Raw genomic sequence first — 20,453 nt, forward strand, 5'->3', positions numbered from 1 at the left:
GGATCCAGTGTAATTTGATGACGCATGCAAGGCTACCAGAAAGCTTCCTTATTATATTCAAATACATAAAGAAGCTTGAAAGCAAGAATGCTTTTTTTACTTAAAGTAAAATGCACTAACAATTTTACACGTTGAAAAGCATTTTGCTACACTAGTGTACCGTTTGAAATACAAATTCTCTGAATCATCATTTAGTAAAATGTGTATGATCCATGCCAATACTTTAAAAAACTTAGAATATAGGAGAACCTGTGTAAAACCATTATGGACAACATAATGGGCAACATGAAATTAAATTAAGGGCCCAAAAGTCACAAAAGACCACCTGCAAGTAAATGTTCTTGCATTAGTGCATATTTATGGCTTTCTACAATTCTTGGTGAGGACCATAGGTGAGGATTTTGCCAATTCTCTTTTATCTAAAGTACTCCAGCTTAGTAAAAGCTAAATTATTAAAAGATTACCTCCATGTAACAGTAACAATGATTAGCTCATTAAAAGCACCAGTCCAACCTATATTCCTATCACCCATGTGGTCCATAGTTACCATCATTCCAGGCCACCGCTGCTTGTACAAGGAGGACCTTTTTCCATATCCCGTCCTTTTATCTTCCTGCTCCGGCACTGGAGATATGTACCCTTTTCATTTGCCTTCAATACAGGTGTTTACACTATATTATTTCCTTACAGCAAACTAGGCTTTGCGACTTGTGCACCATGGGTTTCCTTCCGCAGCAGCAATAAGCGTGGGATGTTCTCCATGTTGGGTGTGGAGGCATGTGGTGCAGTCCTCAGACTGCCAGGTGGCACCAGGGGTGTGTTTGCAAGGCAGTCCTTCACACAGTACATAAATGAGAAGGAGTACAAAGCGACTGGCCAGGGCAACATCCCTGGGATAAGAGAAGTTAGTATTTGTGATTTTTCACACTTAATGGCCCCACTTTCACCTGTGTTTGGGGTGTGGAAAAAACAGACATCCTCTGCACATTATCTGTCCAGTTGAAGCGAAGGCACAATCTAAACACACAGGCCAGAGGAACCCTCAGGATGCCCCTGAAAGGCTGAGGAATGCATTCCTGGACACCCACTGGTAGGCACCATACCCTTTCCCCAGGAGGCTGCTCGAGACTATGAAGCCATTTTTGATGAGGACCAGGGAATGAAAGTAGCGCAAATGGCTCCGACCTATAGAATGATGAACCAGGCCACAACCTGCCAAATTAGCAGACCTGTCTGAGCCTTTTAGGGGTCTTATATGCTTGAGCCGGAAGACTTATACCAGCTTAGGTTCTCAGAGTAAGTCCCCTCAGAAAAGGTTATCCAATACATGGTTCCTAAGCTTTGGAAACATTTGGACAAGGAGGTCAGGAAACAGTTTCAAGCAGAATGTCCTGGTCCATCCCTGGAGAGAAAAGTAGAGAGCCCGTCAGGATAAGTTGCTGGATGTGGCAGGGTTACGGACAAAGATCTTAAATATAGCAGTCTAGGACAAGGCTTCCAGTACTCATTCAGCCAGATACTCCCCACACCAGTGGCATCAGGATGATGGTTTACTTGGACGACATTCTCCTTATGCATCAGATCTACATGAGATGGTGGACCTCGTTCAGGGTCCGGGTTTTGTGATCAATAAGGAGAGATCAGACCTGATCCCCAGTCAGACCATTACCTTTATGGGGTATGTGATTCAGCTCAGTCCGGCAACCCCCCATCTCCTGAGTAACAAGATGGGGTCCACTTGGAGAGAATAGAGGCATGCTCTCTGCTCAGATAGAATTCCTCTCTGCTTCCATTTCGGCAGTTTTCCTGGGACCCCTTCATTATGGGGGCCTTGCCAAAGTCTGAAGGTGGTTCACCTGTGCCGAGGCCAGGACGGAGCTCAAAGAGGGCTAGACCACATAAAGAACTGTGATGGAAGTGCAATTTTCCATCACAGTATCTTAACGATAACTATTGTAATGTTAACCTTACAATGACACAGGGCAGAGATAGCATCAACTTTTTGGATATCAATTTCTTTGTCAGAGATGGGGTGGTACAGAGTACTCTCTATAGAAAGGAGACAGCCTGCAACGCAGTGTGGCACGCAGATAGTGCGCATCCACACACAGTAATTAACAACATCCCTTACGGAGAGATGACCAGGTTAAGAAGAAACTGCAGTGAGGAAGATACATATGTTAAGAACCTGAATATAGCAAGAAACAGATTCCTTAAAAGGGGCTACAACAGGAATATCATTGACACTGCAATCCAGAGGGCAAATAAAATGAAGAGAGATGACACATTGTGTACTAAAATTAGGGACACAACGCACAGGAACAACAAGGAACGCACTGTCAGCTTTATTACACAGTACAACTCAAACAGCAGTAAGGTCTCTAAGATTCTAAACAAGAATTGGAAAATTTTGAGGGACATTCCTGGACTCTCGAATACTTTGTCAGATAGGCCATTGGTCACCTACCGTAAAGGGAGGTCACTACGAGACACTCTATGCACTAGCTATGTTACTACTCCACGTGATACATGGCTACCACCTAAACCACATGTTGTTTTTACCTGTGGGTCTTGTAACATTTGCCCTTTTGGTCTGAACACACTAACAGACTTTACGTATAATACCTCCCAAAAATATAGGATTAACAACTACATCAATTGCAACACTTCACATGTAATATATGTGTTGGGTTGCAAATGTGATATCATTTATGTGGGCAGTAAAGTGCTTCCTTTAAAGGCCCGCATTCAAGAACACCGTAGAGCCATATGTAACAAGGATAGCCGGTATCCGGTTAGTGTACATTACAACGATACACACCCAGATGACGTATCGTTCTGGTTTCACAGAATCAACCACGTACCACAAGACAGCAGGGGTGGTGACCGTCAGTTAGCAGTCAGACCGAGGGAAGCCAAATGGATATGTTGTTTGAAAGCAACCCAGATGGGCCACAATACCGATTGGGAGCTTCATTACTTCCTGGGCTAGGTGGTTGATCTTGTACATTTGGTTCTTGTCATTTAATGTTATCTGAAAGTGAATTGTGTGCAAATCTGGTAGGGCATATACCCTGCATGTTGGACTAAGTATTTCTTCATGTCCTGTTGTCCCCTTTTGGCATTTTGCTACAAATCAATATTTGTATATACAAAGAAACTCTTATCGCTGCCTACAATGTATTGGATATTATGATGCTTCACTGGTTGGAACTGGTTTACCTCTTTACCCCCTCTCTAATGATCTTGCTTTTCCTCACTTTGTATATTTTCTTCTGTGTCCCTTTCGTGGTACTTATATTTCTTCAAATAGAGGGATGCAGTAGCATGGATGAGGGTAACGGCCGTACCACTGGTATTTAGCTGCGGTCCTTATACTATTTGTTAGGACGAATACTCACTTCCTTTTGACAATAAATGGTTATCGGGTACCCATTTGTTATTTCTAATATACGATTGGCACATTCACAATATGGCTATTTTAGGGTCCTATCTATTATGACAAATAGCAGGTATTGATATTATAGAGATATTATATACCACATTTATCGATCTTATTTGGTTTGTGGTATAAACGGTACCTATCTGCTAACATATTATGAGCAGTTGGCTCCGTTCCAAGATGGCCGCCATATTACTTCGTTGTACACACATCGGGGAAGGCGAGACAGATCCTGACTACGTGTGATGTCTTCCCTGGCAACGTAGACAATTGTTTGCCTTTTAAAAATGGCGCTGAATGTTAGGCGCCGTCTTTGCTGGCTTTCGCAGGTACGGGAAACTTGCGCCATATCAAAAGGTATGAGGGGGGTCATGGGTTAAACCGCAGGGGCACGGTTTGCTCCACGCGGCATTTCCTTATGGATAATTTGCTCTATCATTACTACAGGGGACTTGTTTCATCCGCATTACGGGTGAAATCCCGTGGGATACACGTCGGATCATATTGAGGGGAAGCGCATCTTGCATATACGGTCCCCGTCTCTTCTTTTCTTGGGAATGGTGCTCAAACGTAGGTATGTTTTAAGGGCGAGTCTCCGTATAATGGGTTATGTTGATTTTGTTTGGTTTGCTTTTCATGATAGCCCTTTATTGTTTAATTCCATCATTAGGATACGATGATGTGACATATACATTACGCCGAGGATTGTGAGGGGTGTTCACTGATTACTATCAAACATATTGGGTAAATAGCTTGAGGTATTTGGGCCATACTAACTGTAGGGGGTGTTTTTTTGTTCTTCTTATACTGTTCGTGCAATTGAATGTGTTCCGATCTCTTAGACTGTGGCATACGGTGGGCAGAACGCTATGGTACTCCTAATGCTTGAGATCCCTTTATTATTACGTTATGTGTGGGAGGGACTTTGTGAACCTGATTTTAAAAAGTTGCTCTTGACAATATGGGCGGTATTACTTTCGAGCTCCAGGTGGTACGGTCACGTAACTAATACATATATCCTCTACATTTTAGATACAATTTATTTATATTGAGGTATATTATCCACGAATCCAGCTGTCCCTAATTGAATATGGAGCACATACAGAGGTGAGATAGGACAATATCTGGGTGTCTATTATCAGATTATCTTGTCTTACCGGTTTCTGCCTATCAGCCGTCTTCAGCCAGGATAGCTTGACTCCAGTGACGTGGATAGCACAGGACTCACGTCTGAGCATACCCGTCCCACTCGGGGTGACAAACCGGTCCTAGGATGCTTGATTCCGGTCCAAGGAAGACATGGCTTGGCAGTTCGGGCTGGACTGTTCCCATGAGGCGCATATGAGGCAACATCACGAAAGCTAATAAGCTAGATGAAGGCGAGAACTCACGTTAGGAGTACTCCATCATCCTTTTCAACCCCTGGGCGGCCGGTATGAGTAACTAGGCTGACTCTGGTTAACACAGAACAAGTGTCCAAGAGTGGAGTGGCAGCATATAGTGCAGCCCTGATGAAACTGCCAAAATTAAGGTGGCAGTGAAACATGTCGGCATTTTAAATAGGTAATGGTATGCAGGAATAGCTACCAGCCTTTTTATATGTACAGCATACACCTTTTTCCCTATGAATAAAATTAGTTAAGGGAGTTGGTTACTGTGTTTTATGCACTGATTTATGTTGTGTGTTTGTCACTAGCAAATGCTTCTGCTTTCCACGGTTTGTTACACGTCGTTGGTTGTTTGTTTTGGACACTTTCCTTCTATTTTTCTTTGAGAATCAAGTGACTACCGATGATGAGACAGGGGCTTGTCTGGAAACTACATACCAGTTACCCCGGTGGTGGTGTTTCCGTGAGGTGTCACTTGCCTCTCACACATTTTTTCTAAGCAGATTTTTGTCCAACACTGTTGGTGTGGAGAATTGTTATTGACCTTGAAGGGTCAGACAAGTTGCAACTGTTGTTCTGAGTTTCTGCCAAGGAAGTTGGGCCCCTTTTTTTAAATTAAATTTGGGCGTAGTGCAGTGAATTATCCCCTCATAAATTGCAAGGGATTGGAGTGGTTATCAGTACATTTAGACTGGTCTACTTCTCAGTAACTGACATATGTGGACGTCCGTTCGACAGGGTCTTTTGTTGTAGGTCTAGGTTTGAGTGGAGGGCGACCCTGTTTGATTCCCTCCGAGCTCCCATTGAGAGTTTGACCCATGAGGCACAGGGTCAAGACTGATTTGCATATGGCCATGTCTGAACTGGGGTGGCTTGGTGAGAAAAATAACGATGGATTAAACCCAGATCTGTGACTGGGGCTGAATGTTTTGCCATTGTGCAACATTCCGTCCATCATCCTGTGTGTTTTGCTGTGCACCTCAGGAGGTATCAGTTAGTGCACCGAAGGAAGAGAAATGCGCACAAGACCGCTACACTGCTTGTGGCAATTACCCTGAGATATTGTCATTTACAATTCCAATCAGTGACTTACAGTTTCACTTACATCAAACATTGTATGCCTACAGTGACTGTGTCTGTATTTGTCCCCGACATTTTTGTGTGTTGTCTAAGTGAAATGTTATGTCACTTCAGGCGGTTCAGAAATACGAATAGGTTTTTACGGGGCAGACAACAAATAACTTCAGTGGTCCCAAATGTCTTTCAGTCTGTATGTGGGGGGGGGGATAAGTTTGGCATATACCTCAAGCTGCTCATTACAGTATTCGAGTGAGCCAATCCATTGTTTATATTTGAGAGATCATCGCAATAACAGGTCACCAGCCGTTTGATCATTAATACTCCCAGAGCTGTGGAAGTTCTATGTGTTGTATCTCACAGGAAAGGGTCTATTTGTAGTATTTAGCACCACCCACCATACTACTCCTAATGAACTCTCTCACACAAGGTATGGGGCAGGTGACAAAATATGGGAACAAAAACATGTAAACAAGTGGGGACAATATTGTGCTAGGAAGCACTGCTGTTTAAAGACGAGAACCCTCACTCACCCTAGGGTGACATGCTTTACCATAGGGTCCCCTCTTCACACCCCTAATCTGCGCAGATGAGCTGCGACCACCGCCATCACTTTCTTGAACACACATGGTGCGGTGGTAAGGCCAAAGGGGAGCACGGTGAACTGAAAGTGCTCGTGGCCTACCTTGAACCGCAGGTAACGCCGGTGGGCCGGCAGGACGGGGATGTGGAAATAAGCGTCCTGCAAGTCCAACGCTACCATCCAGTCTTTGGGGTCCAGGGTAGCTAAGACCTGAGTCAGCTTCTTGAACTTCTCGTTCCGCAGGTCCAAGATAGGGCCTTCTTGGGAACCAGAAAGTAGTGGGAATAGCAACCACGACCTACTTCCGGCCCAGGAACGCGCTCGATGGCCCCCTTGGCCAAGAGGGCCGATACTTCCTCTTGCAGAAGTTGCAAGTGATCCCGACACGCGGTGGTTCTGCAGTGGCAAGGCTGGAGGGGTCGCCTCGAAGGGGAGGGAGTAGCCCCTTCGGACGATTTGCAGCACCCACCTGTCCGATGTGATGTTGCACCAGTGGAGGAGGTGATGGCAGACCCTGCCCCCCACTGGCGTCAAATGGGCCTGAAAGCTCGGACTAGGAAGGCTTTGAGGCAGATGCTGCGGGGTGGATGTGGACTGGCCTCGTCGTTGTCCCCTGGCACCGCCACGGCGGTTACCACGTCCGCCGCCGCGCTGGATGTTAGACTGCGGCCCGTGACTGGCAGGAAGTGAAGGGGCGCCCCTTCCTTGGCCACGAAAGGAGCGAAAGACAGAAGCCTGCCGACGCTGGCCCGACAGGCCCAAGGACTTGGCCGTGGCCCTGGAGTCCTTGAAGCGTTCAAGCGCATCATCTGCCTTGCCACCAAAGAGGTGGCTGCCATCGATCGGCATGTCCATGAGGGTGTTCTGGACATCGGCCGAGAAGTTGCCGGACCTCAGCCAGGCGTCGCGGCGAACTGCCACCATCGTGGACATCGCCCTGCCCAGCGAGTCCGTGGTATCCAGCCCACATCGAATGGAGTACTGCGCTGCGTCTCGTCCTTCCGCAAGGGCTTGAGCGAGCTTCACTCGGGCCCCCTCCGGCATTCCGGGTGTAAAGGCCTAAAAGGCAAGCGGTGTTGACTGTCCGCAACCCCAAACTGAGGGAGGAGAACAGTTTCTTGCCAAACTGTTCATACCTTTTGGATTCCCGATCTGGAGGTCCAGTCGGGAATGCAAACCGGGAAGTAGAGGCCTGGATAACCAGGCTCTCGGGGTGGGGTGGGTGGACAGAAAACTAGGGTCGCCTGGAGCCGGGCGGTGGCGCCTGGCGGCATTCCTATCTACAGGGGAAACTGTAGCGGGCCTGGACCAGGTGCCCAATAGGACGTCCGTGAGAGCCTCATTAAACAGCAGTAGAGGCTCTGAAGAGCCTACCTGCGGTTAAGGACCTCAGTGAGGATGTTAGACCTCACAGTCGCGACGGGGAGCTCAAGAGCCAAGGCCTTGGCTGCCCTCGTCAGCACCACACTATAAGCAGCCCCCTCCTCCATAGCCACGGTAGGAGGGGAGACAAAGCCAGTGTCAGGAGAAGTGTCGAGACCACTGGCTTCCCCTGGCTCGTCTGTCCAGTCCTGCAATGACTGACACGCCCGTGTGAGAGAGTCCTCAGACCCCTCCCAGTCACCCTTGCCCCCCATCTCCTGAAAATCAGGTGCAAAGGACGGAGCCAGATCATATAAGAATTGCTCTTCTGCCGACGTCGAATGCGGCGTCGAGCGACACCGGTCTGACGCCGTATCCGGACCGAGGGAAGGACCAGGGACGGCGCCGTCCGGGGATGGCGACGGGGGCGACACCCTAGGGGTCGACGCCGGCGGGGTCTTAAGGTCGACCAGGGGTGACCCGGATCCGGAGGGGCCCTGCGGCGCCGGGACCAAAGTCGCCGACGGCGCCGAAGCACCCGGCCCGCTGGGGCTCCCAGCCGGGACCATGGGGCCCGAAGGCGCCGCGGAACCCGGCGGAGGAGAGAGCGACCTCATGGCCATAAGGAAGGCATCAATCTCCTCCAGCGTCGCGTTCGGCCCAGGGATAGGCGGGCATTGAGCAGGCCGCGACGCCTGCGGCTCCGGCGGTGTCGCCCCGGCTGCGGCGGTGTCGCCCCGGCCGCATCGGGGGGAGTCGGAAGAGCGATGTCGCCTCTTAGACTTCTTGTGCCTCTTACCTGAGGACTTGGAGCCCGACGGATGGTGACGACTCGCCGAGCTTCGACGACTGTGGCCCCGCGACCGGTCCCTCGACCCCCTCCTGGACCGCTCCTGCCTAGCCTTCAACATCAGGGCCCGGCAGTCGGGGCACGACTTGTTGTCGTGGTCGGCCCCAAGGCAAAAGAGGCACCGGCGGTGGGGTGCGGTAACAGAATCAGTCGGTTGCAATCGGTACAGGGCTTGAACCCGGGCATCCCTATCGGCACCGAGAGTCGTAAAGACTCGAAAAGTGATCAAAAAGGATCGAAAAAGTTTAGACAAAAAATGACTGAGAGTACTGCCTTTTCCGGATCTGCGCTTGCCGGCGCAGAAAAGAGAAGAGCTGACGTCAGCGCGCGAGAGCGGCGCCTAAGTACTCCGACGACGTCATCCCAGCGCCAACGACGCCGACGATGGACGCACAGACAACGCCTACCGACGCGTAAGGGTACTGTAACGCAAAACTTTCCGGATCCAGTCTGACACCTGGGGATATTCTAAGGTAAGGAATCTAACACTAACCTGTTTCTTTCAGATATAAAATTATATGGTATACCTGGTCTGACACAGATGAGCACCTGCCTTGCATCGGAGAAGTATTTGTTGCAGAACAGTTGCCTCCTACATTGTCGACGCAGTGCTGTGCTGTCGTGGTGCCAGATGGCTTTCCTGGATACATTCATTGACCGCTCAGAAAATTGTGTATTGTGTGCCTCTTAGCCAGGTGCCAAATTCCCTGCACATTCCAAGTCATAAATGTATATATTTTCAGCCCCATTATATGTTATTATACTGATAAAGAAGGGGCAACAGCAAGCGTTTTGCTACAAGGGATGTACAGTACCCAGCCATACCTCTGTCCCAATGTCTCATCTGCTGCAGCAACCATGCAAATGGGGAAGGGATGGAAATCGGGATCCTCCCACTCTCAGTTTCAAGGCCATATCCAACAACCTAATAAAACTATGAAAGAGCAACACATTCAACAAAATAGTGAAAACAGTCATTGGAAGACTACTTTGGGATTCGCAGATGTATATCGAATATTTATGTGTAGGGGGAGGCAAAGTGTGCTCCATCTCGAAAACAAGAAAAAAAATTGTTGGGGTGTTCTTCCAGCTCCTTATTACTGTTGTGCAGACCTACAAACAAAATAAAAACAAGACATCCCCATATAATACTTTTGTCTGAAATGTGTAATCGCCTCTGTTCACCTCCTGCATAGTCATCATTAACCTTATGTTAGCTCAGTTTGTCTTACTTTCACTCAATCATGCATGCCTATCAAAAATCTCAACAAATATACAGGGTCATGGCATCTGCGTGTGCTACATAAGCTCATCCACCACCCAAGTCATCACTCTTGGCATGCCCTCTATACCAGAATCCCCCACCACAGCTCTAACTAGTGATCCCTCTCCCATGGTGTTTGTTACCCTTGTACATAAAATAATTTTAGTCAACTGGAAAGATCTTGGGAGATCCTCAGGCTAAACATGACCAGAGTGGCTGAGAAGAGGAACTGAACACATTATGGCTCAATACTGTTATCGGATCTCAGCAAATACCCCATTCGGAATTAACTAGATGAATATTTGAAAAGGATTAAACCACCATGATCATTAATCCAACAACTCTAACTCTCTGATAGAGATATGGATCACCCATGTTTATTGCTAAACATCATTGAAGAATGTGTTTGAATGCAGTAATCCTTTAGACCATTGACTGGAACACAAGATTTTTAAAACTTTGTAGCTTCTTTTATTTTTTCTTCCCATTTGCCTTCTCCTTTTTAGGTCTCACCTGAGCAAGTGCATGAGCTCCTCTGGCGAGACATTTAGTGAATGGGCTTTAAAAAGCCGACCACAGCTTTTTGTGTGGCATACAGTGTGCGGTTAGGCGCACAGGCACGAGAAGAGGCGCCATCCGTCTTCTCTCTCGCTTGCCCACGCACCTTGTTTCAATGCCCCTCCCTCACCACAGAGCGCATCTTGCAGCTTGTTCTTCGAAGACATCCTACCTATTTTGTATGTATTTCTTTACACTAGAAATTGACTGGTGATCTTGTTGCTTTCAGCATTCAACAGCGTGTTTTCATTTTCACTCCCCCCCCCGGTCACCTCATTCCCCCCCTTCCACCCCAGCCAGATCGCCCTCATATCCAAGCATGCTTTATTTATTTCAGCTTTCTTTGCGCTTCAGTGCCCCTTACATAATTCAGGAACACCACAGTATCACTCAGTACCACTACAGCATCACGATGCGCTACCACAGCATCACTCAGCGCCACCACAGCATCACTCAGCGCCACCACAGCATCACTCAGCGCCACCACAGCATCACTCAGCGCCACCACAGCATCACTCAGCGCCACCACAGCATCACTCAGCGCCACCACAGCATCACTCAGCGCCACCACAGCATCACTCAGGGACCCAACCAGATCACTCAACATCACCACAGCATCAGTCAGCACCACCACATCATTACTCTGCACCACCACAGCATCACTCAGGGCCAGCAGAGCATCACTCAGGGCCAGCAGAGCATCACTCAGGGCCAGCAGAGCATCACTCAGGGCCAGCAGAGCATCACTCAGGGCCAGCAGAGCATCACTCAGGGCCAGCAGAGCATCACTCAGGGCCAGCAGAGCATCACTCACGGCCAGCAGAGCATCACTCACGGCCAGCAGAGCATCACTCACGGCCAGCAGAGCATCACTCAGCAACACCACAGCATCACTCAGCAACACCACAGCATCACTCAGCAACACCACAGCATCACTCAGCAACACCACAGCATCACTCAGCAACACCACAGCATGTCAAATGTCAAATGTCAAATGTCAAAATTCTTATATAGCGCAGCTTATCACAGAGAGGTCTTAAGGCGCTTGCAGCATAAGAAACCAGATGGAGAAGTGACAGTAAAGAAGAGCAGCTTAGACAACAAGGGGGTCCTACTTGGGAAAAGCCAGGTTTTCAGTGCTTTACGGAATTGCTGGTGCTCCACAATGGAAAGGTGAGATGGCAGTTTATTCCAAAGTGTCGGGGCAAGGTAGGAAAAAGAGCGCTGCCCATACCTAGAGGTGCGCGCGCGGGTTGTGTCAGTAAAGACTTATTACTGGACCTTAAGGACCTTTTCGGAACATACCAGTTGAGGTTTTTTTTAAGGTAGCGAGGCCCTTTGTTGTACAGTGCGTTGTGGGCCAAGCACAAGATCTTAAATTGGCTTCTTTGCCGGATGGGGAGCCAGTGCAGTTTTTCCAGACACGGAGATGAAGCAGTTCTAGGCGGCATGTCCAGCACTAGTCTGGCCGCGGTATTCTGCAAAGTTTGCAGTTGTGCCAATAGGTCCCCATTCAAGCCGTGGTACAAGGCGTTACCGTAATCAAGATGCCTGATGAGAAGGCCCTGCACCAAAGGTTTTCAGGCTTCAATAGGAAGCCATCTGAAGATCTTTCTGAGGCTGCGCATTATGCCGTAGCAGGTACCCGTCACCCTGGCGACATGATTTTTCATAGACAGAGTGCTGTCAATTATAATTCCCAAGTTGCGGACTGCCAGCTTAGGGGTCGGGCATACCCCCAATTCAGCAGGCCACCACTCCTGCGTCCGGCACCTCTCTGCCTTCCCGAACAAGATAATTTCTGTCTTGCCCGCGTTCAGTTGGAGTTTGTTCACCCGCATCCAGCTGCTGATCTCGACCATACAGTTTTTAAAACGTGTGCAGGTGCCATCGGAATCTACACCACACGTGATCAGCAGCTGGGTGTCATCAGCATATGCCACAGTTTCAAAGCCAACTGATTTAATGATTTTAGCCAAGGGTGTCAGGTACAGGTTGAAAAGCAACGGGCTCAAGATCGACCCTTTAGGTACGCCCACAGTCACATGACGACTGTCGGAGACCAGGGTGTCGACCTGAACGGTGGTAAGCCGGCCAGTAAGATAGTCCTCAATCCACCCCAGGACCCCACCTCTGACACCTATCTCCCACAGCTGATGTTTCAAAATGCCGTGGGAAATGGTGTCAAATGCCGCGGAGAGGTCCAGGAGGATGAGGACGGCCGAGTCGCCCCTATCCACCGCGAGTCTGATGTTATCCACAATCTCCACCACAGCCGTCTCGGTACTGTGTGCAGCCCCAAAACCGGGCTGAGAGGGTCAAGAGGTCCACCCGCTTCTATGTAGGCCGCCAGACGGTTGTTAACAAGAAGTTCCAACACTTTCCCAAAGAAAGGTAACAACGATATTGGCCGATTATGGGATGGCAGAGTAGGATCATCAGATGGTTTCTTCAAAATTGGCTTTACTTGAGCGTGCTTCCACTTGGAGGGGACATGAGATTGCTCAAGCGAAGCATTGAATATGGCCGTAAGGGGCTCGGCTAGCAGGGGCATAATTTTCGTACAGCGGCGTGGAGGGAACAGGTCCATAGCGATCCTGATTTTATTTTGCTAAGGCCTTTCAGGGTCTCCTCGACAGTGATGGGGGTGAATTCAGTCAGATGAGAGGCTTGGCTACAGACCCCCCTGAGTGACGGCGTCACCAGACTGCTATCTGGCATCACTCACCACTACCACAGCATCACTCACCACAACCACAGCATCACTCACCACAACCACAGCATCACTCACCACCACCATAACATCACTCACCATCACTCAGCATCACCACAGCATCACTCAGCACCACCACAGCATCACTCAGCACCACCACTCAGGGACACCACAGCATCACTCAGGGACACCACAGCATCACTCAGGGACACCACAGCATCACTCAGGGACACCACAGCATCACTCAGGGACACCACAGCATCACTCAGCACCACAACAGCATCACTCAGCACCACCACAGCATCATTCAGGAACACCACAGCATCACACTAAAGCGCCAGAGCATCAATCAGCATCAACACAGCATCAGTCAGCATCACCACAGCATCACTCAGGGCCACCAAAGAATCACTCAGAGCCAGCACAGCATCTCTCGGCACCACCACAGTATTAGTCAGCACCACCACATCATCACTCAAGAACACCACAGCATCACTCAGGGCCAGCACAGCATCTCTCAGCACCACCACAGTATTAGTCAGCACCACCACAGCATCACTCAGGGACACCACAGCATCACTCAGGGACACCACAGCATCACACTAAGGCGCCACAGCATCAACACAGCATCAGTCAGAATCACCACAGCATCACTCAGGGCCACCAAAGAATCACTCGGGCCAGCACAGGATCACTTACCGCCACCACAGCATCAGTCAGCACCAGCAAAGCTTCACTCAGCACCACCACAGCATCACTCCGGGCCATCATAGCATCACTCACCTTCACCACAGCATCACTCAGCACCACCACAGCATCACTCAAGAACACCAAAGCATCACTCAAGAACACCACATCACTCAGTACCACCACACCATCACTAAATGCTACCACAGCATCACTCAGTACCACCACACCATCAATCCGCATCGCCACAGCATCAATCAGGGCCAGCACAGCATCACTAAGGGCCAGTACAGCATCGCTCAGGGCCAGCATAGCATCGCTCAGGGCCAGCACAGCATCGCTCAGGGCCAGCACAGCATCGCTCAGGGCCAGCACAGCATCGCTCAGGGCCAGCACAGCATCGCTCAGGGCCACCACAACATCGCTCAGGGCCAGCACAGCATCACACAGGACCAGCACAGCATCACACAGAACCAGCACAGCATCACACAGGAACACCACAGCATCACACAGGAACACCACAGCATCACTCAGTACCACCACACCGTCACTAAATGCTACCACAGCATCACTCTGCATCGCCACAGCATCACTCAGGGCCAGCACAGCATCACTCAGGTGCGGGCAAGCATCACTCAGGGCCAGCACACCATCACTAAATGCTACCACATCATCATTCTGCAGCACCACAGCATCAATCAGCAGCACCACAGCATCAATCAGCATCACCACAGCATCACTAAATGCTACCACATCATCACTCTGCATCGCCTCAGCATCACCACGGCATCACTCAGGCCAGCACGGCATCACTCCTGGCCAGCACGGCATCACTCCTGGCCAGCACGGCATCACTCCGGGCCAGCACGGCATCACTCCGGGCCAGCACGGCATCACTCCGGGCCAGCACGGCATCACTCCGGGCCAGCACGGCATCACTATAAGCTACAACAGCATCACTCTGCAACGCCACAGCATCAGTCAGCATCACCACAGCATCACACAGGACCACCACACCATCACTAAATGCTATCACAGCATCACTCTGCAGCGCCACAGCATCAATCAGCATCACCACAGCATCACTCAGGGCCAGTGCAACATCAATAAATGCTACCACAGCATCACTCTGCAGCGCCACAGCATCAATCAGCATCACAACAGCATCACTCAGGGCCAGCACAGCATCACTAAATGCTACCACAGCATCACTCTGCAGCGCCACAGCATCAATCAGCATCACAACAGCATCACTCATGGTCAGCACAGCATCCCTCGTGGCCAGCACAGCATCACTCGTGGCCAGCACAGCATCACTCGTGGCCAGCACAGCATCACTCGTGGCCAGCACAGCATCACTCGTGGCCAGCACAGCATCACTCGTGGCCAGCACAGCATCACACGTGGCCAGCACAACATCACACAGGGCCAGCAGCGCATCACACAGGGCCAGCAGCGCATCACACAGGGCCAGCACAGCATCACACAGGGCCAGCACAGCATCACACAGGGCCAGCACAGCATCACACAGGGCCAGCACAGCATCACACAGGGCCAGCACAGCATCACACAGGACCAGCACAGCATCACACAGGAACACCACAGCATCACACAGGAACACCACAGCATCACTCAGGAACACCACAGCATCACTATATGCTACCACAGCATCTCTCTGCAGTGCAACAGCATCAATCAGCGTCACCACAGCATCAGTCAGCACCACCACGGCATCACACAGGACCACCACGGCATCACACAGGACCACCAAGGCATCACACAGGACCACCAAGGCATCACACAGGACCACCAAGGCATCACACAGGACCACCAAGGCATCACACAGGACCACCAAGGCATCACACAGGACCACCAAAGCATCACACAGGGCCACCAAAGCATCACACAGGGCCACCACAGCATCACTCAGGGCCACCACAGTATCACTCAGGGCCAGCACAGCATCACTCAAGGCCAGCACAGGATCACTCAACGACACCACAGCATCACTCAACGACACCACAGCATCACTCAACGACACCACAGCATCACTCAGTGCTTCTTACACTTTTTAATTACAACTTCTCAGCATGCTGCACAACAGCCACACTTTTCTACTGCACAGCTTAGAAACATTGGCAAAGTCAATAGCTCTACCTAAACACTTATAAGGCCCCCCAATGCATAGCTAATAGGTCTCGCCTTTAGGACATTATAAGTGCTTAGTTATCCAGCACAATATTCCTTGATTAAACAACATCAAGTGTTGCATGGCTAAACACTTATAAGGTCCCAAAAGTGAGACCTATTGGCTATGCCAATGGTTGTTTCTACATGCTGTTATTTCTCTCTGAATAGATTTCCTCTGGTAAGCACAGAATATAAACTTACTCCTTGTTGTTAGTACATTCTATTTATAGAGAGTTATAGCCAGGCAGAGAAACATGCTATGCCTTTTAAAATGAAAATTGCAAACTTTTTTTGCAGTCTGAACGCGATTTGTTATACATTGCATATTTGTGCCTTAATATTGTACTTGTTATTTTGGGAATATACACATTATGAGCGGATGCTCACCCAGTTATGTTTGTTCTTGCATAACACCCAATAAAATATTCAGAAAAAATAAAATAAAAATGGCAGTAGTTTGCACTTGGGAACTTGCTCTGTTTTCAGGTGTTAATATGGAGTCTGTGTGCATCTTTTCGAAGGGAGTGAGGTGTGCATCCTTATGAGGACCAGGCACCGTGCCTTGCTCCAGTGCCTTATGTGGAGGTAACATGGGAAAGCAGAGAACGTAGTTTTGCCCGCTCCTTCCGATTAGCTCTACAGTTTTCTGCTCTTTAAATTGCTTTTATAATGAAATGCAAGGAATGTCATACCCAGCTAACACATCAGATAGTATTTTTAATGTAATGTGTAACATTTCAGATAAAATACATTAGTAACAGACAATTCATGCTTTAACAGACACGACACCAAAATTCAGGCCAGTCCGTGAAAATTACATACAGCTGGGAACCCAACTGCTTATCCTCCTTGCTTATATTGTATGATATGTAGTTGTTTACTTTTGTCACATAACATATAGTGCTGAAGGAATTTCCCATACTTGCGTAATATGTTTTGCCTACTGAAAAACGCTCCACGGGTATGTGTGCACAGTAGATAAAACAGCATATAAATAGTTATCATGCTATTCCATCAGTTGTTAGGATCACTTAACAGCACAGACTGCATGTGACAAATGTTCTGCTACCAGCACATTTAAAAGCTAACACAAGTACAGAGAAAACAAAGGGAGCTACTTAATAACAAGGAAAGCGTATGCGATTAACTACACCAATATATGGCTACACTGTGTCGTATTTTTCGCACACGAACCTCCACTTTTGCCTAAAAACAAAATAAGCACCACCGTCAATTCATTGGGTCCAACGCTCACTGGGATACCCGCTGCAATCCCTCTATTAAACACTCAGATGACCGGAAATACGGAACGACAGACACCTCCCCTTCCAGACAGACACTGCTTACACCTCCCCTTCCAGACAGACACTGCTTACCTGGCCCTGGCATCGGCAGCGAAGTTCATGCTGGCGCCTCCAGCACCCCAGTATAACGGTGAGAGATCTTGGGATGGACCAAGCCCCAGAGGCCCCGCCCACTTCTGAAAGATTCCACCAATCGTCTCTTTGGCGACCGAGTTGCCATAGAATCCGCTGGGCGTCTGACGTTTGCGTCGTCTCCTGTAGTTTCGTTGTCAGACTTTGGAACGTAAAGCGCAAGTTAAAGTAGAAACAAAAGAGGGACAACAATAGTATTCCCCACCCCTTTACTTTATTTTTACAAATTGCGGCCATCTTTAAGAAGCTAAAGATTTGGTCACCGAACTGCCTGCATGAATATTGGAAATAGAGTGTTATTACGTAGTTCAATAAAATATGTAAAAATAGTGCTTGTTACATTCTTTTCATATTATGTTACTGGTGGTTCACTCGTTATTGTGCTGTATATTCATTGCTAAAATCACAGCTTCGAGCCTTTTATAAGGTAGGAGAAAGGAGAAAAAACGGGTGAGATCATAAATGCAAGCTAAAACTATAGCGCGCGCACCATTATTTCGAAAATAATCGATTTATTTAAACGACACTAAATTAAAGGAATCTTGGAGGCCTTTGTAGCCCGGTTTTTATGTCCATGCTAACCGATGACAGCACATTCTGTGACCCACTTAATCTGTGCAGACGACTGGCGGCTCTGTTAAGGCTTGGGGGACCGTCACCTGAATGAAGTCTGCTTTTGTCGCAGTGTTTTGGGGGTTAGGGACTGCGATAATCTTCGTTTTGGGGCACATGCTTAGTACTCGTTCATTAGGTATTTTTGATATGACATTTCCGGTACAAACGGCAAATCGCACTTCATTTTTCGAGTTTGGAGTGTATCAAGCAGGCGCACCTAATTTTGGAATGTGTTTCATGCTAGTACAGACTTGATCGTGACCGACTAGTCTAGCTGTCGCGGCGCAGCGTTGTCGGATTTTGAGAAACTCTTCCGAAGCAGTTTTAAGTAGAAACCCAGAGTAGAACCAGGTGTATCGCACATCTTCCAGTCTAAAATTACGCAAAAAAATCCAAATCCATTACTAAACCTGTAAACATAAATCTGATGTCAATTTTAATACAATTTAGCAGTAGGCATCAGTTCAAATGTTTTTACTGTATTTTAAATAAAGGGGCGGTGGGTGACATTTGAAAGTGGTGTGGCGCAAAGTGATTTGCATACAGCACCGTAGCGAGCGAGCGAGCCCGAACCCCAAAAGAGGGGTTTGGGAGGATATTACCCCCACCCCGCCCCCCCAGAAAATTTTGAAAAAAAAGAAGAAAAATCGTGCATTTTCAAGCAAATTTGAGAAAGCAGGAAGGTTAATAAAGCAATTGTGAAAGTGCAGTTATTACATTAATAGATGGCATTACATAGGTAGCTGCTTATTCAGAATAACCACAGAGTGTTGCATAGGAAGGCCTACAGAACTCACCCTTCAGACGGTCTCACTCAAACATATATTCCCCCCCTGTCACCATCATCAGTCATGGCTTTCACCCCTCCGCTGCTCCCTCCACTGTGTCACCCTCATCTCAGGTGAATGAAAGAGGGACTTTAGTCTCCGAGCACAATCCATCCTTCACCGCTGGCGTGATGTGCAGTCGATGGAGGGTGGATGGAGTGTGTCGAGTGGTCCCAACCTTTATAACTGACCAAAGGATTCTGCACATAATTCGTTTTTACAAAATGTTATTTTTGTCATATGTGTATAAGAGTCTGCAGTGAATAGTGAAGTGAGGGAAACCTATGGTTTCCATGAAGAAGGAGGTGAGGGTCACCCGTGGGCGGTAGAAGATCCTGAACCGTGGGCAGGAGGATCCACCCCAGACGGGGACAGAAGTGATCATATTTGTCATTTCTACTACACAGTGCAGTCCACAGGCTGAACTGAGAGCTGAGCACCCAGCACACGGGCGCTCACGGCACCAGCCTCGGACAGGAAGCAAAGGAGCAACAACACACACAGTTGTTTGCAAATCAAAAAAAAAGCGTTGTCCTTTGTGCCATCCTGAATAAATCAAATAAAATACCCAACTAGCAATTTTTGCTTTTCGACCATCGGATCGTCACGAGAAGGATGAGCAGATAAATACAACCAATATCTAATATTCTTCGAGGCAAAGTGAACGAAAGGGCGAATATTAATATTTTTAGAACTTAGACGATTCGTACATTATTTCATCATTTTTCAGGTGTTTTAAAAGGTATTTGTTTGGGAGAAAACAGAACTACCAGCAAACGAGACCACCCATTTAAAGATCTGCTGTAATTAGGTCTTTACATATACGTAGCATATAAATAGCAGAAAAAAACACCAAGAAAGCTAAGGAATGGCAAGAGAAATCGCTGAAAAGGAAAATAAAAGGCAAACAAAGGGACAACCTGTTGTATGTTCTCACTCGATGGGAAGAGTTAAAGCAGGCCTCAAAGACCTCTAGAACTGTAGACTGAATACAGCGACCATAAAACCGTGATCCAGGGCTGCGTTCTAAAACTCCAAGGGCATCTCGTGATTCGGACGGTAAACCTCAAGCCACCAATCTTGGACACACTAGCTTCTTATGCCACATGGAAAAGGTTTATTAGCATATGCAGTGGGTAAATGTAAAAGCAGAATTATTAATATAATAACACCAACAACCACAGCGACAGAGCCAGGGGGACTGCTAAGCAGTTATCATGAAGGGATTTCCTGGCAATGCAGTTTATTTTTGGGAGTTATCTACATTCGTTTTGCAAATTAATGTGCTCTGTTCGTGGCCATGCATTAAAAATCATTACCATAAATATCGGGGGAGAATGCAGCGTCCCACAGACTCTGGCACAGCTTGTTAAGTGCTAATTATTTCTAGCTTTATCTATGGCATGGGTACTCATCATTCATCATCATTCAAAGCTTTATTCGAGGGATAAACTCATAAAA

The 20,453-nt window shown here is 48.1% G+C and overlaps 1 protein-coding gene across 1 annotated transcript in view; it reads right to left on the reverse strand.

The window, feature by feature from the left end:
* Positions 1-17,677, reverse strand: part of CIBAR1 (CBY1 interacting BAR domain containing 1) — a 422,832-nt gene extending 405,155 nt beyond the window's left edge. The window contains exon 1 of the mRNA XM_078687046.1: positions 17,491-17,677. Within this exon, the coding sequence (XP_078543172.1) occupies positions 17,491-17,519 (29 nt within the window). The 5' untranslated portion in view covers positions 17,520-17,677. The remainder of the gene's footprint in view (positions 1-17,490) is intronic.
* Positions 17,678-20,453: the final 2,776 nt, after the last annotated feature.

This window comes from Lissotriton helveticus, chromosome 4_1, assembly GCF_964261635.1.
Source record: "Lissotriton helveticus chromosome 4_1, aLisHel1.1, whole genome shotgun sequence".
Lineage (NCBI taxonomy): Eukaryota > Metazoa > Chordata > Amphibia > Caudata > Salamandridae > Lissotriton > Lissotriton helveticus.